This window comes from Heptranchias perlo, chromosome 10 (genome assembly GCF_035084215.1).
Source record: "Heptranchias perlo isolate sHepPer1 chromosome 10, sHepPer1.hap1, whole genome shotgun sequence".
NCBI classification, from domain to species: Eukaryota; Metazoa; Chordata; class Chondrichthyes; order Hexanchiformes; family Hexanchidae; genus Heptranchias; species Heptranchias perlo.
The window spans coordinates 60,758,669-60,780,575 of record NC_090334.1 but is presented as its reverse complement, the minus strand read 5'-3'; the positions used below and the strand labels follow the sequence as shown (position 1 = coordinate 60,780,575).

The window sequence follows — 21,907 nt, the reverse complement described above, 5'->3', positions numbered from 1 at the left end:
GAAAAATGAGTGATAGAGTGGTCACAAGTGTTGTGGCTAAATTTGCTGATACAAAACTAATGAAGGTGGTAGAATGCACAGCTGAACAGGATAAGCTACAGGAAAATTTGCATGTACTTGGGAATTGGGCAGATGGGTGACAGATGAAATTCAATGTAGAACTCAATGTATGGAGACAGTAGAAAATGTTGAATCATTCAAATGCAAATTAGATTTTTCAGAAAAATTATTTTGGGGTAGTGAGTAATTTAAAACATGCCATATAAGTCAAACTTGCTTGGAAGGAACAGATGACTTTGGATCTATAGTTCCCAAAGATTTCCACCACTGGTGGGTTTTCTTTGCCTCATGTCTGGGTCTGATGTAGACTAACTGATGATATTGATTGCCATGATTAGTCAACAACTCCCTTATCGTTGTATCCTGCAACTCCCAGGATAGTAGAAGGTGAACTAGATGGTCCTTGGTCTTCTGACTAGCACTTCCTATCCACAACCATTTTTTTTAGGGTACCATATTCTGCCAGCAATTATTTTTGTACTGCATGAGGATAACCACAAGGGCCCTTAAAGTTTGCTTTAGCACCAGTTTTGTAAACATTCTAAATAATGTTTCAAAAATTAAAACATATGGCTTTTTCTCCTGAACATTCTAACTCTTGCTGAGGTATGGTTCTATGGGATCTTGCCATTGTTCATGTGTGTATTCAATGCTCTTAGACTATTTTACCACAGGCAATACAGCTGAGCATGATCCTATTCTCATATCTATGCATGCATTTTCTCAGCCAGGGTCATTAGTTAGCAATTGAGTGTGTATTCCGGATGATCTTTTTCCCTCTCTCCATCCCAGGGGCACTAAAGCAATCTATAATCTTCATACTGGCATTTTGCAAAATACACTCAACCAGTCAAGTGGATGGTATTGAACCATTACTGCACTGATTATCTAATTGCAGTTTGCTTCTCCCAGAGGACAGAATCCGTTTTGGTCAAATTGTGGCTTTGTATATTTTATAATACTAGAGAAGACATTTTACAATAAATATCTTGTCTTTTTAATTGCAACTAAGTCTGTATCCATTAAAACTTTACCTCCCAGAAGTTGGGTATGAGTTAAGCATGCACTTTTTTTATTCATTCATGGGATGTGGGCATTGTTGGTAAGGCCAGCATTTATTGCCCTTGAAGATGGTGGTGAACCACTGCAGTCAGTGTGGTGTACTAGGAGGTAGTCATTTAAAAAAAAATCACATTATGCTGTTTAAATTCCTCTAGCAAGTATTGCCATCCCTAGCAACAAAATGATCAATAACTTGGCAAAAGTTACTTGCAAGCAGTGAGGCCCTTAACATGGTTTTACAACATCTAAAATCAAATCACCATTTAAAAAAAAAATCACATAACCAGATTGATAAAATGCTGTACATGTTTTATTTTAAAAAGTCACAATTTTCCAGTAATTAAAGCAGCCTCAAATGTAATCTTCAGGCTCTACTTTTTCAGTGTTTTTCCAGGAAGTTTTCCCAATAAAAATTGACTATTTAAAGGAGTAGTACACTTACCACCCAGCTACTCACTCACTATCCCACCCTCCCAGTTGAAGTCTGATCAAAGTCAGATGTTTTGTAACTGTGCCTTGATGTTACTCAACTTCACCTTTTAACAGTTGACCATGCCATCACCCACAATCAGTGGTAGTCTCTTCAGGTTCCACTCCCATCCCATGAGTCTTTCCATCATCTTAGTTTCTTCTCCTATGCCCGTAGTTGTCTTTGGACTCCATCTTTGGTCCCTCCGATTCATGCAGTCCTTTGGCAATATCATCTGCAAGTTCAGGCTTCACATATACCGATGATGCTGAACTCTACCTCCCTGCCACCAATTGACTGGGTTGTTGCTCTACTTTCACTACCTGTCCAAAATCAAATTCTGTACAAATCATAACTTCCTATAACTCAGCTCAGCCAGATCAAGCCATCCAGCTTGACTCTGCATGGCTATATCAATCTCCCTGATTGCTTACTCAGAATTCAGTCTGGTGTGCACAACTTTTTCTGTTCAATGCTGAGCTGAGCTTTCTACTCTGCATCCATTCCATTGTTAAATCCACTTGTTTCCACCTCTGGAAAATTGCTGAATTATACCACTCCCTTAATCCCTCATTGCAAAATTTTTTCTTAAACATATATATTGATGTGCTAGTAAGTCAACAAATAGAATTCTTGAGACACTGCTCACAGTGGCAGATGGATAGAAATCGAATGATCTTGTGCATCCCCTTTAAAGACCCCAGTTTATAAACTTATGTATTTGACAGTGGAAAAGCTATTTCTTGCCTGTTACCATCTAGCACACCTTTTCAGCTGTATTTGTCCTCTTTACAACCAGGATGAATTCCAGCAAGTATACTGAGCCATCTAGTGGCTGAATTAGTTGTTACAATACACTGATTATTGTGCTAATCTGAAAGTTATCAGCATCCAGTGACTATCAGTACTATTATGCCAAGACAAAAAGATTTTATAAAAGACATTGAAAGGGCAAAGCTTTCATTAAGGCCATCTTGGTCTAATTTTTAATTTTTCTGCTGGCTGGATAAGGAAAAGTCAAAATCCAGTGCTGAGGGAGCTAGGGATTAATTCCTCCACCATTTTGCAGCCCTGTATATCACAGCTGATAAAACCTATTTCCTCCACATTGATTCTCCTTTACCTGTGACTCTAAACCCCTCGAACAGCAACGGGGTTTCTCTGGTCCTCACACAATTTACACTTTATTTCAAACAGTAAGGTGGCTGAGGTACTCATGTGTGCTCTTCATATCTTGATTTAAAATAACCCAAGTATTGGCATATTTACACAAATTGGCAAACACTTAGTGGTGAGGGCTGTGTCTCTTTAAATAAAGTGCAAAAGGAACCAATTTTTTTTAAGGTACACCTTAACAAGCAACAAAAAAATATAGTAATTCACCCCCACCCCAAGCCACAGTAATTGCTTTATGCTGCAGGAGAGGGACGTTAACACTGATATGGAAAGCGTTCCATTCTCCAAACCAAGCCCTAATTTTAACTAGGGCAAGGGCAGTGTGGGGCTGGCAGGGTGAGCAGATGGCTTGCCACTGAGGTTTGGGCCATTTTAACTCTGAGTCATGAACATAGTCCAGATGCTTGACTTTCTTCCAAATTATTCCATTACATGCATTTTAATTTGATTGATTTTTGCCTCAGAAATCCAGACAGAGTGGACAACACAACAGCTGAAAAATTCATTCTAACTCAAATCAAAGAATCTGCATACATCTTGCAGACAGATGGTCTCAAAATATAGATGAATGAGGACAATTTCATGTATTGACCCCAAGATACAGCTGAGGCCAATTTTCAGTTAATTTACTATAAAGTAATCAAAATATATAATAAAGATCTTTCCTATTTGACACTACTTCTTGCCTGTAATCAGATGAAGAGTTCAGTGTATTTAGAGCATTTTCTGTTTCTATTTCCAGGCAAAATTGGAGGCATTCCTGGAGGTTTCACCATGTGATGTTCTGACATCTGCAAATGTTATTGCATTTACCATATAAAAGTTGGGTCCTCTATAGTTGAGTATCTTTGCACATGGTTTTGCTCCAGTAGCTGTTGAAGTTCCAAAAAACAAGGTAACTACAGGCCAGTCAGCCTAATTTCAGTGGTAAGAAAACGGAGACTATAATCCAGGACAAAATTAATTGTCACTTAGAACATGGGTTAATAAATGACAGCCAACATGGATTTGTTAAAGGCAAAGTGTCTGACAAACTTGATGGAGTTCTTCAATGAAATGAGAGAGTTGTTGAAGGTAGTGTAGTTTCAGAAGGTGTTTGATAAAGTGCCACATAATAGACTTTTTTAGCAAAATTGAAGCCCATGGGATTACAGGGGCAGTGGCTGCATGGATACGAAATTGGCTGAGACAGAAAGTGGAGAGTAGTGGTGACTGGTTGTTTTTCAGACTGGAGGGAAGTGTACAATGGTGTCCCCCATGGGTCAGTATTGGGACCACTACTCTTTTTCATATTAATGAGCTGGATTTGGGTATGGGGGCATAATTTAAAAGATTGCAGATGACACAAATCTTGGCAATGTAGTAAACTTCAGGAGGACTGGGCAGGCACTTGGAATTTAATGGAGAAGTGTGAAGTGATACATTATGGAAAGAAAAATTAGAGGTGATATAAATTTAAATGATACAATTTTAAAGAGGATGCAGGAACAGTGACCTGGAGGTTCACATACACAAATCTTTGACGGTGGCATGTCAAGTTGATACAGCTGTTAAAGCATATGGTATCCTTGGCTTTATAAATAGCGACAGAGTTAAAAAGCACTGAAGTTATGGTAAACCTTTTTACCTTACTGGTTAGACTTCAGCTAGAGTATTGTGTCCAATTCTGAGCACCACACTTAAGGATAAGGCGTTTGAGAGGGTGCAGAGATGAGGGACTTCAGAAGCTGGGATTATTCGAATAGAGAAGGTTATAGGGAGAAACTGTTTCCATTGGCAGAAGGGTTGGTAACCAGAGGACAGGGATGTAAGATAATTAGCAAAAAATCCAGGGGGTGGAAATGAGTTCCTTTTTTTACACAGCAAGTTATGATCTGGAATACATTACCTGAAAAGGTGGTGGTAACAGATTTAATTGCGCCTTTTCAATAAGGAATTGGATGGATGGATGGATAGATAGAGAAATTTGCAGGGCTATGGGGAAAGAGCGGGACTAATTGGATAGCCCTTTCAAAGTGTTGGCACAGACACGATGGGCTGAAGGGTCATCTCCTGTGCTGTATGATTCTGTGAGCAGGCAAAGAAGGGAAACAGGACAGGAAGTGGGGAAACAAAGGTGGGAGGAACTTTGATTCCACTAGTAACTAATAGTAGTAACTCACTGAAATTAGACCAAATACTAGTAACATTTGAATTTCTCTCAAAAGCAACAGTAATACAATAACTGTCTATAGTAAACACCATAATATCCTTCCAGTAACTAGTAGTAACCCAATGATTCATCTTAACTACTAACAGCATACCTTGCACTGCACAAGGTGTGGTCAGGCTTTTCAGTCGATCAACCCTAATAAGCAACCACTTGTCACCTGATTTAGGTACAGTAACACACATTCCTGTCAACAATTTGATCTACCAAGGTGTAGAAATTATCAATTTAAAAAGAAAAGTTCTGTACAAACAGCATAGCCAATCCTAATGACAAAGACAAAATAATGGGTTGTAACACTCAGTAAGCATTCAGGTAGCTTCAAAAATCTTAGCTACAATTGTGTGAAATGCCACTGCAGCAAATTGTCTTTTGAACACATTTAAACTGGTAAATATAGTTTTTTTTAAAAAAGAAATTCTGTATCCAGGATGGTTTCTCCATAGCTTCAAAGTACAATTTGAAATGGGCCATAAAATATTGAAAAAATAAATGAATAAAGATGATACTGAGTGAGCCTGGTCCACATATAATGTTTATTGATGTAATAAAACAATACAGTTAGTGTTAGATCCAACCACAAACAGCAAAAGATGACTGAGCAAAAACAATCCAAGTTATACAGTACAATCACGAGCAAAGAAATAAAAATGTTTGAGACCATTTCATTCAAGAACTGGTTTGGGGCTGGGAATGGGGGAAAAGAGAACTTATAACCTACCTGATACCTTAATTGGGTGTTAAGTGACAAAGTGCTTCAGAACCAAGACAGAGACTGGGTAACCAAACAAACTAGGAGGTTTTCTAATACAATGCTGGTTCAGTTACATTTACACTATATTACTACCTACACAATGCAGAATAAGCAGCAACATTTATACTTAAAAAGTATTGCTATGATATAGCATGAACTTCCACAACTACAGTAGGATTTACTTGTGCTGGCAAACAAGTGACTAATTATCAATAAAATGTTAAACTGCACATCAATAGACATTGCCCATATTCAAGCTGCCAACACTCACTTTCCAACAATCAGCTACCTGAGAGGAAGTTGGTTCCTCATAGCTGTCCAACATAAGCCTTTCCAGATTTAAAAAAACGACAAGTACAAAGTGATTATTTGTGTATGCATACCATGCTTAACATGATTTTTTACTAAATAACTAAAAAAATCAGTTGGAGCTTTTATCCTCTTAAAAACTAGATTTATAACTGCAAAACATATTGCATAAAGGACTGCTGGTACTTCTTAAGAAAATATATTTTGTGCAATTGTGGCTACAATTAACAGCTGGCAAAGCAACAATGCTTGCTTCAGGCAAGAATCCTGAAATAAGTGAATCGTATAGACATCATCGACAATCTTGCCCATCCAGGTTAAAGAATGGTTATAGCCTGACTAACTAAAAAAAAAAGGTGCTATATTCCCTTTATTAAGATTTGCTCAACATCTTAGATTGAAAACCACTAAGTTCAAGAATTAGACACTTCTGTAACATGTTATCAGTGCTCAATAAAATAGACCACTAAAATTCATTTACATAGTGTGTCACTGTCATACAATCCATCCTCCTGATACCATCCTAGGCTTGTCCATGTCCTTAAAAGCATCAAGTATCAATAAGATATTTTAAATTGTGAGTTAAAGACCTTGACCAACACTGCAAATAAAGAGCAGGTTAGGCGTGGGGTCAGTAGAGGAGCACTGCTAACAGAAAAACTGCAGTACTGTAGCCAGGCTTCTATAACAATCAGATTTAGAAAATATAAATAGACTGCTTTGGGTGATGGGGCTTCACCATTGTCCATTATTTTGTTCAGCACTGTGAACTCAGTTGACCTGATCCAATGCTTTGAGAACTTCTTCACCCTGAAGCAAGGTTCTGTTGTCTTGAATAGGTGCGTTCACTTCACAGTCGTAATTGGTGAGTGTCGGCAAACTACTGCTCTCTTCTGAGTGAGTGAGAAGCCTGGTCACTATATCTGAAATTAAAATGAGATAAATGTAAGAACTAGATATATTTTTTTAAAAAATGCTATTTACACAAGCTTTGAGAATACAATCACTAATAGGGGATTAAAATATTCCAATTAGCCATCTCCATTTATTTGCTTTATTCAACTTAACAGCACCATAGCATTTTCAGAATTTTTTAAAGCATTTTTAAAGAAACTAAAAATTTAAATTACCATTTAAAATGGATTTTCAAATGTCAGGATCATTTACAAGGTTAAGAAATTACATTGCCTAAACAAAATGCACTGGTCAGGTCCAGCATTTTAACTTTTTTTTTTCCTTACACATGACCTTTTGGTTCAGCCTTGAACAGAATTGGCCATGCTGCATTAAAGAGCTTATTTCAGTCATGGTTTTTAGGTCATTACTTAGTGTTATTTGTAGGTTAGTCTCCACATTGAAGGAAGGTGGATAGGTACCAAAAATCATAAATTAAGGGTTAGAAATTGCAATTATTGTAAATTGATTTAACCAATCTAGTGAAAATAATCAAATGTCCAACTAATTTCTAGAACTATTAAGATCATTAGAAAAGAAAGGAGATACAGTTCCAGAGTATATCAAGGTGGTATCATAATAGATTGAATTTGACAGTAGACTTGAGAGGGAGAAGGGAGTCACAAATCAGTGTTACATTTCAGTAAGGCAAACTTCAAAGAGCGGCCACATGAGAACTGCTGACACACAACCATGAGCAAAAATTCAACAACAGGAGATCCAACTGTTGTACAGTAAATACAGTAACATTTGCAAACTGAACAAGGGTCATGTGATGGGTTGCCAACTCTCTGATCATTGAAAGTTTGAGTGACATCCAATGGAATCATAGTCAGCAAAGGCTGAATGACTTGGGGGAAACAGGAGGAGGGGAAGAAAAATCATAGAACAAACTTGCCAGTGGGTAACAACACGAGTGTCTTTTGTTCACTTCTGTTGGCATCAAGTCTTTTTGGACGCTTCCAAGTGTGTGGTGTACTTACTGGAGGGTCAGTATCACTTTGGAACAATAATCCCTGTTAATAAAAAATCATGTCCTGCATTTTCACTGGATTCTGGTAATCGGCAAAATTCTGATAGTGAAAACTTAAACATTTACAACTTTTCAGGTAGTTAAAACCCATTAAAATATTTAATAAAACACTTCTGACTTAATAGATTAGATTACATTGATTTTTGGCATTTTATCTGTACATGAAAAATAAAGCTATGAAAATCCTCAATTCTTCACTGAAGTTTAAAACATTTCACAATTACTGCAAGAAAATTAATCAAGTGTACTTTGTTACTGTAATGCTACAGTAACATTTGTAGTGGTTATTACCCAGTTTGTATTTGTGAATCAAATTCACACCAATTACCAATTTCTAACAGCAGCAATATAGTCAAGGTCATGAATTTCAAAGAATCTTGGAACATAATTCCAGAATTTTTACAAATGAAAATTTGGATTGGCCCATTCACTGCAAGCCAATGGTTCTGTTTATAGGACTGGTGAATTATAAATGCTGTTGAATTACTTATCAGATACTGTAGCAACCCATCACTTGTATGGTTTGAGTTACACTGCACTTGATGCATTCTTTGCAGGGCACCTGAACCCACAGGGCTTTAGTTTGTTTAGTAACCCCTGGCACTTGTATATTGATGCACACCCAAAACCACTCATGCACACATGCAGTGTAACGTCCTCCTTACCCAATTGGTTGGAGGAGGAGTTGGAGGAGGGGGGAGAGCGATGAGAGGGAGGGAAGGGCGATGAGGGGGGGGGGGGGAGGACGATGAGGGAAGACTATTTAAAACCACTCTCCTGCCCCTGCTCAAAAGTATGGGTTTGGTCACACAACATTGTCTCCATTGGTATTGTTTATTGCATCCCAAAACTTACTGGGCCGGGAACAAAATATTCTACCTTAAGGTTCTGATAAAGGCAGTACATAAAATTAACACTTACAATTCCAACTGCTTGGAACAGAGAGGCTGCATTTTCCAGCTTGCGTTTCCTCGGTGAGTTGTGCAAAACCAGCAACTTGGGGCTCAGATCTTCATTTGGGGCTCCTTCTATTGCAGATCTTCAAGCAATCAAAACACAGTTACAGTGGAATTACATTAGTACAAACTTTTCTAACATTACCAGACTTTTTTTGAAATTTTCTGCTGGAGGTTGCTGCATTTTCTTTGTGCTTTACATTACCTGGTTGTGCTAGATCCTAGTACTGTGTACTCAGACAGAGTAAAACTCCTAAGCCGTACAACATCAGAGACTTTTTTCTCTTTTTCCCACAGAAGCAGTTTTGTGTTAAAGGTACCTTGCCCACTAAAAACTAAATTGACACTGCCCAACCCTACTCAAAGCCCTCATACTAGGCAGAAAACTTTCATCCCTGAAGCCAGATCCATGTGGTAAAAAGGCAGTTTCTAACCCAGTGGAGAATCAGTGTGACTGGCCCTCAGGAATACCACTGAGGTAGCTTGCCTGGTTAGGATCAATTGTGCTGCAGACAAAATAGTACTTCTGCATTCATCCATGACAATCACATCAAAATTGGACCAGGCCAAATTAATTTTTTTATATATATAGACTGTTGGCATCAATGGGCTCAAAAAGAATAACAATGTATTTTAAACTTGAAAGAAAAAAGTTTATAGACTAGGGAATGTTAGAAGTAAAAAGTAGTTAATTAGAGATAGAGAAAACATGCAAGAAGTGTACAAAAAATTGTTAATATTAATTAACGAGGAGAAAAACCTGTTTGGAGGGGGGCAATCACATTTTGAACAAAGGACTGTGATGGAGAGTACATGGCCCAGAGCTGGAAGTAAGTATTTGCTGTTAGATGTCTGGTTTATTTATTCCCCATTTTTCAAGGGAAGAAGTGGAATTTGCTTTGACTATTACTATTTATAGACTGATAGTAAATGTAAAAAGGAGCTATACAATTCATATCTGGCCCCATCTCACTTAAATGTTTCTCAGTCCAGCTTTGGAAAGATTAAAGGGACATACATGATCATAGCAGGGTCTGAGTTTAACCCAGGGGTGTAACAATATCAATTAGCTATTGGGCAGTATGGGTACTCCTGAATGCAAGACACTTAGACTGCTTGCAGGAATGACCAGCACCGATGTAACCAAGGGAACATCTAAAGCGGACTTAAAACTTTGTTACCTTACCTTTTACTGTAAGTAAGCAATGCCTTCACTGGAGACAAGGGGCTTTCTGGACATGAATTCTCAGTCTGCTGTGTCAGCAATCCTTTTCCTCCAGTTCGGACAGGTGAAGCTGTTCTGCTGCTTTTCTCACTACATGGTGATCCTGGGTTACTATTTCTTTCTTTTATGTGCATGGAGGAATGAGACGACTTTGTTGCAATGAGAGGCTCAATATTTTTCACTGCTTTTTTTAATGCTGGCATGTATTTGTCAGGAGTGTTATTAACAGATGTTCCAGCCTGTGGGAAGATGTCAACCATATTGTTCAGGCTCTGTGTACTGGTAGGGTTGGTTTGAGAATCGGCAAGTGGTGAAAGTTGGTCCAGTGATCGAAGCTGAAAGTCATCATCCATTGGGATGTATGGAGCCAACATCTCCAAGTCCAAGTCATCAATGTCCTAGTGAAATGAACCATTACACTAAACAAGTAGCCAGAACATATTTAGCTTTGCATAGAATTTTCTCAACTAAAATCAGTCTCAATCTTAGATTTAAACTATTCAGGTAAGTAGACTCTGAACCTGATTTAATCAAATGGGTTACACTTGCAAACAGATTTCAAATATTCAACTGCTGTTCATTTGTGGCAGGGCATAAAGACTTATTTAACAAACACCAGCCCTCTGGCTGAATTCTCTCTATAAAACACTATCCACATTTGCAACATTGTGAAAAGTTCAACTGAATGTAACATGGACATCGTACTTTAAGTAAAGGATACTACAACTAAAGTGCCGTGTTACATACTGCAAGTGCAAAAATATTTCTTTCTGGACTGCCTTCACTTAGTTAAATTTAGATTCTGCTTTTATTTAAAGTACTATAGTATAATACAGTTCAACTAGCAAGCTGCATTTTATGCTTTGTGTATATATAACATCTTCTGTTTGAATGGTGCCATCATGTCATACCTGTACAGAGAATGGGTTTTTGGCCTCTGGGTCAATTGCGAAGAGCTTTTCCACTGTGTCCAGTTTGAACTCACTGGAAATGTCTGTGTCCACATTAAAGCAGTAATCTGAAGGACTGCTTGGCTGTGAAAATAAATAGCATGATGCAATCCAGTTAAGATGAATGAGTAAAGGCCAATCAAGAAACAAAGATAATAGAGCAATATAGAACCTGAATTTTAAAATTCAAATGCTGGTATCTTCCCTTGCAGGGAGGAAAATAAATTGTTGGGTGTTCCACTGCTTCCCCATTAGTGCCCAAGTTAAGAGCATCACTAGTAGTGGCTTAGGAGGATGCAGTCCACCCTGAACTCTCATACAGAGATGCATGCATTTCATTGCAGAGTAATATATACTCAGGTAAAGATGCCTGAAGGTACAGCTTATGCTAGGGGCAACATACTTTTACAATTAACATATAACTCTAATCAAGTTTGTACATAAGTACACCGGTTATATTTAGTACATAAGAACATAAGAAATAGGAGCAGGAGTAGGCCAATCGGCCCCTCGAGCCTGCTCCGCCATTCAATAAGATCATGGCTGATCTGATCCTAACCTCAAATCTAAATTCATGTCTAATTTCCTGCCCGCTCCCCGTAACCCCTAATTCCCTTTACTTCTAGGAAACTGTCTATTTCTGTTTTAAATTTATTTAATGATGTAGCTTCCACAGCTTCCTGGGGCAGCAAATTCCACAGACCTACCACCCTCAGTGAAGAAGTTTCTCCTCATCTCAGTTTTGAAAGAGCAGCCCCTTATTCTAAGATTATGCCCCCTAGTTCTAGTTTCACCCATCCTTGGGAACATCCTTACCGCAACCACCCGATCAAGCCCCTTCACAATCTTATGTTTCAATAAGATCGCCTCTCATTCTTCTGAACTCCAATGAGTAGAGTCCCAATCTACTCAACCTCTCCTCATACGTCCAGCCCCTCATCCCCGGGATTAACCGAGTGAACCTTCTTTGTACTGCCTCGAGAGCAAGTATGTCTTTTCTTAAGTATGGACACCAAAACTGTATGCAGTATTCCAGGTGCGGTCTCACCAATACCTTATATAACTGCAGCAATACCTCCCTGTTTTTATATTCTATCCCCCTAGCAATAAAAGCCAACATTCCGTTGGCCTTCTTGATCACCTGCTGTACCAGCAAGCTAACTTTTTGATTTTCTTGCACTAGGACCCTCAGATCCCTTTGTACTGCAGTACTTTCCAGTTTCTCGCCATTAAGATAATAACTTGCTCTCCGATTTTTCCTGCCAAAGTGCATAACCTCACATTTTCCAATATTGTATTGCATCTGCCAAATCTCCGCCCACTCACCCAGCCTGTCTATATCCCCTTGTAGGTTTTTTATGTCCTCCTCACTCTCTACTTTCCCTCCCATCTTTGTATCATCTGCAAACTTTGATATGTGACACTCGGTCCCCTCCTCCAAATCGTTAATATAGATTGTAAAGAGTTGGGGACCCAGCACCAACCCCTGCGGAACACCACTGGCTACAGGTTGCCAGTCCGAGAATGTACCATTTATCCCAACTCTCTGCTTCCTGTTAGATAACCAATCCTCCACCCATGCCAGAATATTACCCCCAATCCAGTGATTCTTTATCTTGAGCAATAATCTTTGATGTGGCACCTTGTCGAATGCCTTCTGGAAGTCCAAATACACTACGTCCACTGGTTTCCCTTTATCCACCCTGTACGTTATATCCTCAAAGAACTCAAGCAAATTTGTCAGACATGACTTCCCCTTTGTAAAGCTATGCTGACTTTGTCCTATTAAATCATGTTTATCTAAATGTTCTGCTACTGTCTCCTTAATAATAGACTCCAAAATTTTACCCACCACAGATGTTAAGCTAACTGGTCTATAATTTCCAGCCTTCTGCCTACTACCCTTTTTAAATAAGGGTGTTACATTGGCAGTTTTCCAATCTGCCAGGACCTTTGCCGAGTCCAGAGAATTTTGGAAAATTATTACCAAAGCATCCACAATCCCTACTGCCACTTCCCAGTAGCTTGTTGACAAACATTTAAGAAAAACTTACTTGTGGTGAATTCTGACTGGTGCAAGGACAGGAAGAGCTACTTGACTGCTCATTCATTTGTGGAATGGTAAATGAAAATTCCAGTGACTCTTGGTTTGTTTCAAGCTTGATAATGGATTCTATATTCAAGGCTGAGTCTGTGCTACTGCACAGCGGCTTTGTTGTGTCAGAGGGAGGCAGGGGTGACAGCGCCATGTCTACGGTCTTCCGGTCAGTGGAGGAGGGCAACATGACATCATTGTAGACAGGGACCTCATCAAACTGCTGCATTTCTGAATCTAAAACAAAAAAAGTTAAAGTTTACAAACTTTATTTGTCTTTGTATAGACATTCATCCCCCTCAACAAGTATGAAAGTTTACAATCTTGAACAATTTTATAAAGTTTATTAAATTCAGCATAGATTTAACTTTTTAAACCAAATCATGATTTTGCTTGACTTATTAATTCACCAGATTGCAAATAGCTTTGACAGCTATGAGAATGCAATTTAGAAATCACAACACTCCAAGTTGAATCCTGCAAGTCTGAATGTTAAACCATTATCCCTTAACAGATCTGGCTATTATCACCTTGCTGTTTGTGGGATCTTGCTGTGCCCAAATTGGCTGCCACATTTCCTACCTTACAACAGTGGCAACACTGCAAAAAAGCACTTCGTTGGCTGTAAAGGACATCTGGAGGTCATGAAAAGCGCAATACAAATGCAAGTCTTTCTTTCGTTCAGTATCAACTATTTTTAAAGACACAAGTGTATTTTTCAATTTGAAGAATATCTTCATTAATCTCCATTTACTGTGTTAATGTACATTACATCTGCAGGACCAGGACTTGGTAAATATTCTGCTAGCTGGGGTTGTGGATCCAGTACTACTTTTGGGAGTACCTGCTTTTCCTTGTAATTCATGCAATGGAGCCATGGGGAAGCTGAAGTGTGCACTCAAACCTGCATCTTTCTGCAATCTCTCTTAGCTACCTATAAAAGAATTATACAGAGGATAGAAGGTTCTGGGAGAGAACAAAGCACATTTACAGAAGGATGTGAAAAAGTAAAGGAGTTTGGAAGAAAAGCAGAATGTAAGCTGGATAAGATAAATACAACTGAATACACGAGAGAATAAAAAAAGTATAAGATGATGCGCTAAAGAAAAACATTTCCTGATCTTCCCCTCCAGTGCTACACAGAGTTCTGTGTGTGACCTTGACAGCAGCTATTAACAGGGTATTTTGCCGTAACAGCCAATCTCATTCTCATCACAAATCTATAAATGTGCAGTTCGAGAAAAGCTTACTGGAGAGCAGTCAGGAGCAAAGTTGAATTTTCCCTCTTATCCTAGGAACTCGCCAAAGGTGCCAGCTAATTCAGCAGAGACTAGATATCAAAAACTAGACTATATCAGGCATTTACCCACTGACATTTCTCTTAGACCAGGATCTCACTCAATACTTGCTACCAGAAACATTTTAATTTATTTGTCAGCACATCTCAAGCAACAGCTTATCCCTCAGTCCTGCAAGCTCACCGTGTTCAAATGTTCCATCCTTAACCCCCTCCTATGTGACCTTGAGCAACATGACCAATATGCATAAGAGCTGCTTCCATACATATACCAAAAAGATACTCAGCTTTCCCCCTGTCACTACCTTGGACACGGCAACTGTGGCACTGTCAAACTGCCTGTTGGATATTGAGTCATGAATGAGCCAGAACCTCCACCCAACTCAATAATGCCAATCTTATATAGCTCTTACTAGAAACTTTACATCTTGACCAGATTCCATCCCTCTTCCCAAATGTTCACTCAGGCTGAATTCAGCAGAGAGTAGCTTTGGGGCTTGCCACCACCTTTAATGCTGCTCAGACTCTCATCTACACCTTGTTATTTCCAGGCTCAATTTCTCCAATTCTCTCACTGGCCTCAAGATTCACTTACACAAACTCTTACTCCAACTCACCCATTATCCCTGTGCTAGCTGACCCCCATTGGCTTTCCATTTCTCAACACACTTAACTTTGAAATTCTCAACCTCATTTGTAAATCACTTGATGGCCTTTCTACATATTGCCTCTGGAACCTCCTTCAGCTCCCCCAACATGTGCTCAATGCCAGGCTACCAGTTAGATATTCTCTCCTCCCCCTCCCTTTCTGTTGGACTATCTATGCAACAGCCTTCAACCCTCACACCCCAGCACTCTGGAATTTTCTTCCTAAATATCTGCAGCTTTTTACATCTTTCTCCAGCTTCAGAAGTCTATTTAAAACCTACCTCTTCAATCATCCTTCCCAATACTGCTCAGTTTCTGATCCTCCTTGTGACATGCCCTCAGGATGTTTCACTATATTTCAAAGGTGCTATACAAATGCAAGTTGTCATACTTTTTCTTGGACCAGCAGAGATAAATGAGAAGAAACCTTGTTCTTGGGTGTTAAGTTTCTTCAAGTTTCAACTGTTGCTAATTCTTAAGGGCAAGCCTGTTGTATAACCCTCACTGTCCCCTGCAGAATTCATAATGGACACAAAAGAAATTAATATGATGCACAGGAACAGTTTCCAACCTGAGGGGCTGAAATCCAGTGCGACAACTGTATCGCCTGCAGCTGGTGCAAGTTGAGTCAAAGCCTCTGGTTCCTCCTTCAGTTTGTCAAAAAGATTGTTGGTCTCTTCATCTGTGGATGAAACAGGGTTCTTAGTAGGTTCTTCGGGCTTCTCAGCAGATACAGGTACACGCTCAGTCTGATCCAGTGAAAGAACCACCTCTTTCTCAACTAGACCACTGGAAAAAAATGATTAATACAAGTTACCGCATGAACTCCATAATGAACTATGTGGCTCCTTAGTTATCGCAAACATCTACTCTCCCAGATGTGCAACTTTTCACATCTGTTCATATCAACTTTTTGAAACTACAGGCTTTGAGGCACTATGTCAAAGGATTTGGAAAAACATACATCACTTTCCTCCCTTCCCTCTCCCCATTTTGCTATTAATCACAGTGGACCTGTTAATATATTTAGAATAAATTTGGCAACAATTTTCTTCAAATATATTCTGTAGTGCTACACTTACTTATCAAAAAATTGGATAATGGGGCTTACTACTGCTGTTTCCATGAAGAGGAATGCATTGTATTAATGAAGTAATGGACACATACATTCTTCCTTTCACAAACTAAGTTGCCAGACCACAATAATTAAAATGGCAGAAACAAAGTTGTTTTACAAATTATGGAAAAACATGAGTTTTTGATAATAAATACAAGATCCTTAGTACGGATATCTGCGCTAGGCTTTGATCCTTACCTCAAAACGTAGTTCACACAGACAATGCACTGGGGTTGGGAGTTTTTGGTGTTGTAGATCACTGTGGCCTGAGTCTCTACCCAAACATAACCACCTTCCTTGGCCAACATCCTGTACTGGCCTGTGGTGGCTTGGCCTTTAGTAAACACTTAAGAAAACAAAACAGATTGCAATTGTAAATTGTCATATTGCAGCACTGGCAGTGTTTTCAGCTACAGCAAGCACGTCTCAACAAGTAACAGGGCTATTTAAACTAGAGTGGCAGGGGGATGGGAACCTGAGCGGGGAGTCAGAAGGGAATAAAGTTGAGAGCAGCAAGAGAGGGGAAGACCCAGGGGAAACCTACAATACAAATAGTACAAACAGTTGTTCAAGAACAAGTGAAAGGGAAAAGCGTAGAGCAGCGGAAAGAAAGTGTACTTTAGGCACGACAGATAAAATAAAAACTAGAAGGCGTAAGGCGATTAACCCAGCATCAAAGCTGTGGCAGGGGGTTGGGAACCTGAGCAGGGAGACAGAGGAAAGCGTGTCAGGAAGGGACAGAAGGTATGGAGTAAAAGGTAAAGGGTTAAAAAAGGAAAAAGCAGGAACTAAGTGTCACAAAACATATTTGAAAGTTCTTTATCTGAATGCACGTAGCATTCGGAACAAAATGGACAAGTTAACGGCACAAATAACTACGCATGGGTATGATCTTGTGGCCATTACAGAAACATGGCTGCAGGGTGACAACGACTGGGAATTAAATATGCTAGGGTATTTAACAATCAGGAAGGACAGGCAGGAAGGAAGGGGAGGTGGGGTGGCTATGTTAATAAATGAAGGAATCACTGTAATACAGAGAAATGATATTGGGACAAAGGATCAGGACAATGAAACAGTTTGGGTGGAGATAAGGAATAATAAGGGGAAAAAACCACTAGTGGGCGTAGTATGTAGGCCTCCTAATAGTTGCAACTCTGCTGGAAGAAGTATTAATCAGGAAACAGTCGGGGCATGTAATAAGGGAACAGCTATAATTATAGGGGATTTTAACTATCATATTAACTGGACAAATCAAATTGGGCAGGGCAGCCTTGAGGAAGAGTTTGAGTGTATTAGGGATGGATTTCTTGAGCAGTATGTAACTGATCCTACAAGGGGGCAAGCAACCTTGGACCTGGTCCTGTGAAATGAGCCAGGATTAATTAATAATGTCCTAGTTAAGGATCCCCTGGGAATGAGTGACCATAACATGGTTACATTCCATATCCAATTAGAGGGCAAGAAGGTTGGTTCTCAAACAAGCGTACTGAGCTTGAATAAAGGCGACTATGATGGTATGAGAGCGGAATTGATTAAAGTGGACTGGGAAAATAGATTAAAGGGTAAGACGGTACATGAGCAGTGGTGTCATTTCAGGAGTTATTTTACAACTTTCAAAACAAATATATTCCACTGAGGAAAAAAGGGTGTAAAAGAAATGACAGCCATCCGTGGCTAAGTAAAGACATTTAAGGATAGTATCCGACTAAAAACAAGGACATATAAAAGGTAGCCAAACTTAGTGGGAGGATAGAAGATTGGGAAGTCTTCAAAAGACAGCAAAAACTAAAGGATTGATTAAGAAAGGGAAGATAGATTATGAAAATAAATTAGCAAAAAATATAAAAAGATAGCAAGAGTTTCTATAGTTATATAAAAAGAAAAAGGGTGGCTAAGGCAAACGTAGGTCCCTTAGAGGATGAGACCAGGAAATTAATGGTGGGAAACATGGAGATGGCAAAAATGCTGAACAAATATTTTGTTTCAGTCTTTATGGTAGAGGACACTAAGAATATCCCAACACTGGACAAACAGGGGGCTCGAGGGGGAGGAGCTGAATACGATTAAAATCACTAAGGAATTGGTACTCAGTAAATTAATGGGACTCAAGGCGGATAAATCCCCTGGACCTGATTGCTTACATCCAAGGGTCTTGAGGGAAGTGGCAGTAGGGATTGTGGATGCTTTGGTAATAATTTTCCAAAATTCTCTGGACCCGGCAAAGGTCCCGGCAGATTGGAAAACTGCTAATGTAACACCCTTATTTAAAAAGGGTAGTAGGCAGAAGGCTGGAAATTATAGACCAGTTAGCCTAACATCTGTGGTGGGTAAAATTTTGGAGTCTATTATTAAGGAGACAGTAGCGGAACATTTGGATAAACATAATTTAATAGGACAAAGTCAGCATGGCTTTATGAAGGGGAAGTCATGTCTGACAAATTTGCTTGAGTTCTTTGAGGACATAACGTACAGGGTGGATAAAGGGGAACCAGTGGATGTAGTGTATTTAGACTTCCAGAAGGCATTCGACAAGGTGCCACATAAAAGATTATTGTTCAAGATAAAGAATCACTGGATTGGGGGTAATATTCTGGCATGGGTGGAGGATTGGTTATCTAACAGGAAGCAGAGAGTTGGGATAAATGGTTCATTCTCGGACTGGCAACCAGTAGCCAGTGGTGTTCCGCAGGGGTCGGTGCTGGGTCCCCAACTCTTTACAATCTATATTAACGATTTGGAGGAGGGGACTGAGTGTAACATATCAAAGTTTGCAGATGATACAAAGATGGGAGGGAAAGTAGAGAGTGAGGAGGACATAAAAAACCTACAAGGGGATATAGACAGGCTGGGTGAGTGGGCAGAGATTTGGCAGATGCAATACAATATTGGAAAATGTGAGGTTTTGCACTTTGGCAGGTAAAATCAGAGCAAATTATTATCTTAATAGCAAGAAACTGGAAAGTACTGCAGTACAAAGGGATCTGAGGGTCCTAGTGCAAGAAAATCAACAAGTTAGTATGCAGGTGATCAAGAAGGCAAACGGAATGTTGGCTTTTATTGCTAGGGGGATAGAATATAAAAACAGGGAGGTATTGCTGCAGTTATATAAGGTATTGGTGAGACCGCACCTGGAATACTGCATACAGTTTTGGTGTCCATACTTAAGAAAAGACATACTTGCTCTCGAGGCAGTACAAAGAAGGTTCACTCGGTTAATCCCGGGGATGAGGGGGCGGACATATGAGAGGTTGAGTAGATTGGGACTCTACTCATTGGAGTTCAGAAGAATGAGAGGCGATCTTATTGAAACATATAAGATTGTGAAGGGGCTTGATCGGGTGGATGTGGTAAGGATGTTCCCAAGGATGGGTGAAACTAGAACTAGGGGGCATAATCTTAGAATAAGGGGCTGCTCTTTCAAAACTGAGATGAGGAGAAACTTCTTCACTCAGAGGGTAGTAGGTCTGTGGAAGCTACATCATTAAATAAATTTAAAACAGAAATACAGTTTCCTAGAAGTAAAGGGAATTAGGGGTTACGGGGAGCGGGCAGGAAATTGGACATGAATTTAGATTTGAGGTTAGGATCAGATCAGCCATGACCTTATTGAATGGCGGAGCAGGCTCGAGGGGCTGATTGGCCTACTCCTGCTCCTATTTCTTATGTCCTTATATGCTGCCGTGTTCAAGAAAGGGGAAACCCGTACTTGAATGTTATCCATCAAATCCTGTTGGAAATGTAAGTGGTCAGCGTCATACGCAGCTGGGATGGGCACAGTTGTATAGCCTACCGACACAATCACTGCACAATGGCATTTGGGCAAGGGTCTGGAAAGTGCTTAGTATCCTTGGAACTGTATGCCAACAAGGATTCAGCAGAGGAGAGAAAAGTAGCAAGAATGTTACATTAGAAAAAGTATGACTTACAGTCATGATGGGTTTTGGTCAGATTGTCTGAATCCATGGCATGATAATATTCATAGACAGAGCGGCCCAACAATTCTTCTGGCTGGTAACCCATTAACTCCGTTATTCTGCACAGCAAATTAAAAAAAAAGAAATATATTGACACGCATGGAAAACACTCATTTGCAAGGCTCACTGCTGAACTGTCATGCTGCAAAATGAAGTGCCACATCTCTTTCAATTCAGTTTGGACTATATTTAAAAAGACTAGATATACTGATCAGAACTTTGAGATTATATTCAAGGCAGTCTTTTGAGGGAGTCGAAACATTTTTAGTAGGTATGCAAATCTATAATTGCTTAGTCATTGAAAATTTACGGCACAGAAGGAGCCCAGTTGGCCCATCGTGTCCGTACTGGCCGAAAATGAGCCACCCAGCCTAATCCCACTTTCTAGCACTTGGGCTGTAGCCTTGCAGGTCACGGCGCTTCAGTTGCATGTCCAGGTACTTTTTAAATGAGTTGAGGGTTTCTGCCTCTACCACCCTTTCAGGCAGTGAGTTCCAGACCTCTACCACCCTCTGGGTGAAAATGTTTTTTTCCTCAGCTGCCCTCTAATCCTTCTACCATTCACTTTAAATCTATGCCCCTTGTTTATTGACCTCTCTGCTAAGGGAAATACGTCCTTCCTATCCACTCTACCTGGCCGCTCAATTAAATCACCCCTCAGCCTCCTCTGTTCCAAAGAGAACGACCCCAGCCTATCCAATCTTTCCTCATAGCTAAAATTCTCCAGTCCTGGCAACATCCTCAAATCTCCTCTGCACCCTCTCTAGTGCAATTACATGTGACCAGAACTGTTATACAGTACTCAAGGTGTGGCTTAACCAATGTATTATACAGTTCCAGCATAACCTCTCTGCTCTTATATTCCATGCCTCGGCTAATAAAGTATTCCATATGCCTTCTTAACCATCTTATCTACCTGTCCTGCTACTTTCAGGGATCCGTGGACATGCACTCCAAGGTCCCTCACTTCCTCAACACCTCTACGTATCTTCCCACTTATTGTGTACTCCCTTGCCTTGTATGCCCTCCCCAAATACATTACCTCACACTTTTCCAGATTGGATTCATTTGCCACTTTTCTGCCCACCTGACCAGTTCATTGATATCTTCCTGCAGTCTATAGCTTTCCTCCTCTGTGTCAACCACACGGCCAATTTTTGTATCATCTGCAAACTTCTTAATCATGCCCCCTACATTCAAGTCCAAATCATTATTATATACCACAAAAAGCAAAAGACCTAGTACTGAGCCCTGCGGAACCCTACTGGAAAGAGCCTTCCAATTCCAAAAACACCCAACCATTACTCTTTGCTTCCTGCCACTAAGCCAATTTTGGATTCAACTTGCCACTCTCCCCTGGATCCCATGGGCTTGTGCTTTTTTGATCAGTCTGCCATGTGGGACCTTGTCAAAAGCCTTGCTAAAATCCACATAGACCACATCAAATGCACGACCCTCCTTGTTACCTCCTCAAAAAATTCAATCAAACATGACCTTCCCTTAACAAATCCATGCTGACTGTTCTTGATTACTCTGTGCCTTTCTAAATGACAGTTTATCTTGTCCCTCAGAATTGATTCCAATACTTGGAGAATTTATATTCAAAACTAAAAACC

The 21,907-nt window shown here is 39.7% G+C and overlaps 2 protein-coding genes across 10 annotated transcripts in view; one reads left to right on the top strand and one right to left on the bottom strand.

Annotated features, from left to right (window-relative positions):
• The window catches only part of LOC137326625 (uncharacterized), a 113,559-nt gene that overhangs the window by 18,940 nt on the left and 72,712 nt on the right, over positions 1–21,907 (top strand). For 7 of the 9 annotated variants that reach the window (XR_010964243.1, XR_010964242.1, XR_010964244.1 and 4 more), the window contains exon 2: positions 13,767–14,287. The exons of the other annotated variants lie outside the window; for them this stretch is intronic. The gene's annotated coding sequence lies outside the window, so the exon portion shown is untranslated. The remainder of the gene's footprint in view (positions 1–13,766; positions 14,288–21,907) is intronic. 9 annotated transcript variants of the gene reach the window in all.
• hif1aa (hypoxia inducible factor 1 subunit alpha a) overlaps positions 5,494–21,907 on the bottom strand; it is a 69,727-nt gene continuing 53,313 nt past the window's right edge. The window contains exons 7-15 of the mRNA XM_067991910.1: positions 20,244–20,350; positions 16,513–16,660; positions 15,769–15,986; positions 13,212–13,489; positions 11,119–11,241; positions 10,169–10,605; positions 8,948–9,065; positions 7,892–8,009; positions 5,494–6,962 (exon numbers count right to left, since the gene is read on the bottom strand). Coding sequence (XP_067848011.1) covers positions 6,811–6,962; positions 7,892–8,009; positions 8,948–9,065; positions 10,169–10,605; positions 11,119–11,241; positions 13,212–13,489; positions 15,769–15,986; positions 16,513–16,660; positions 20,244–20,350 — 1,699 coding nt within the window. The 3' untranslated portion in view covers positions 5,494–6,810. The remainder of the gene's footprint in view (positions 6,963–7,891; positions 8,010–8,947; positions 9,066–10,168; positions 10,606–11,118; positions 11,242–13,211; positions 13,490–15,768; positions 15,987–16,512; positions 16,661–20,243; positions 20,351–21,907) is intronic.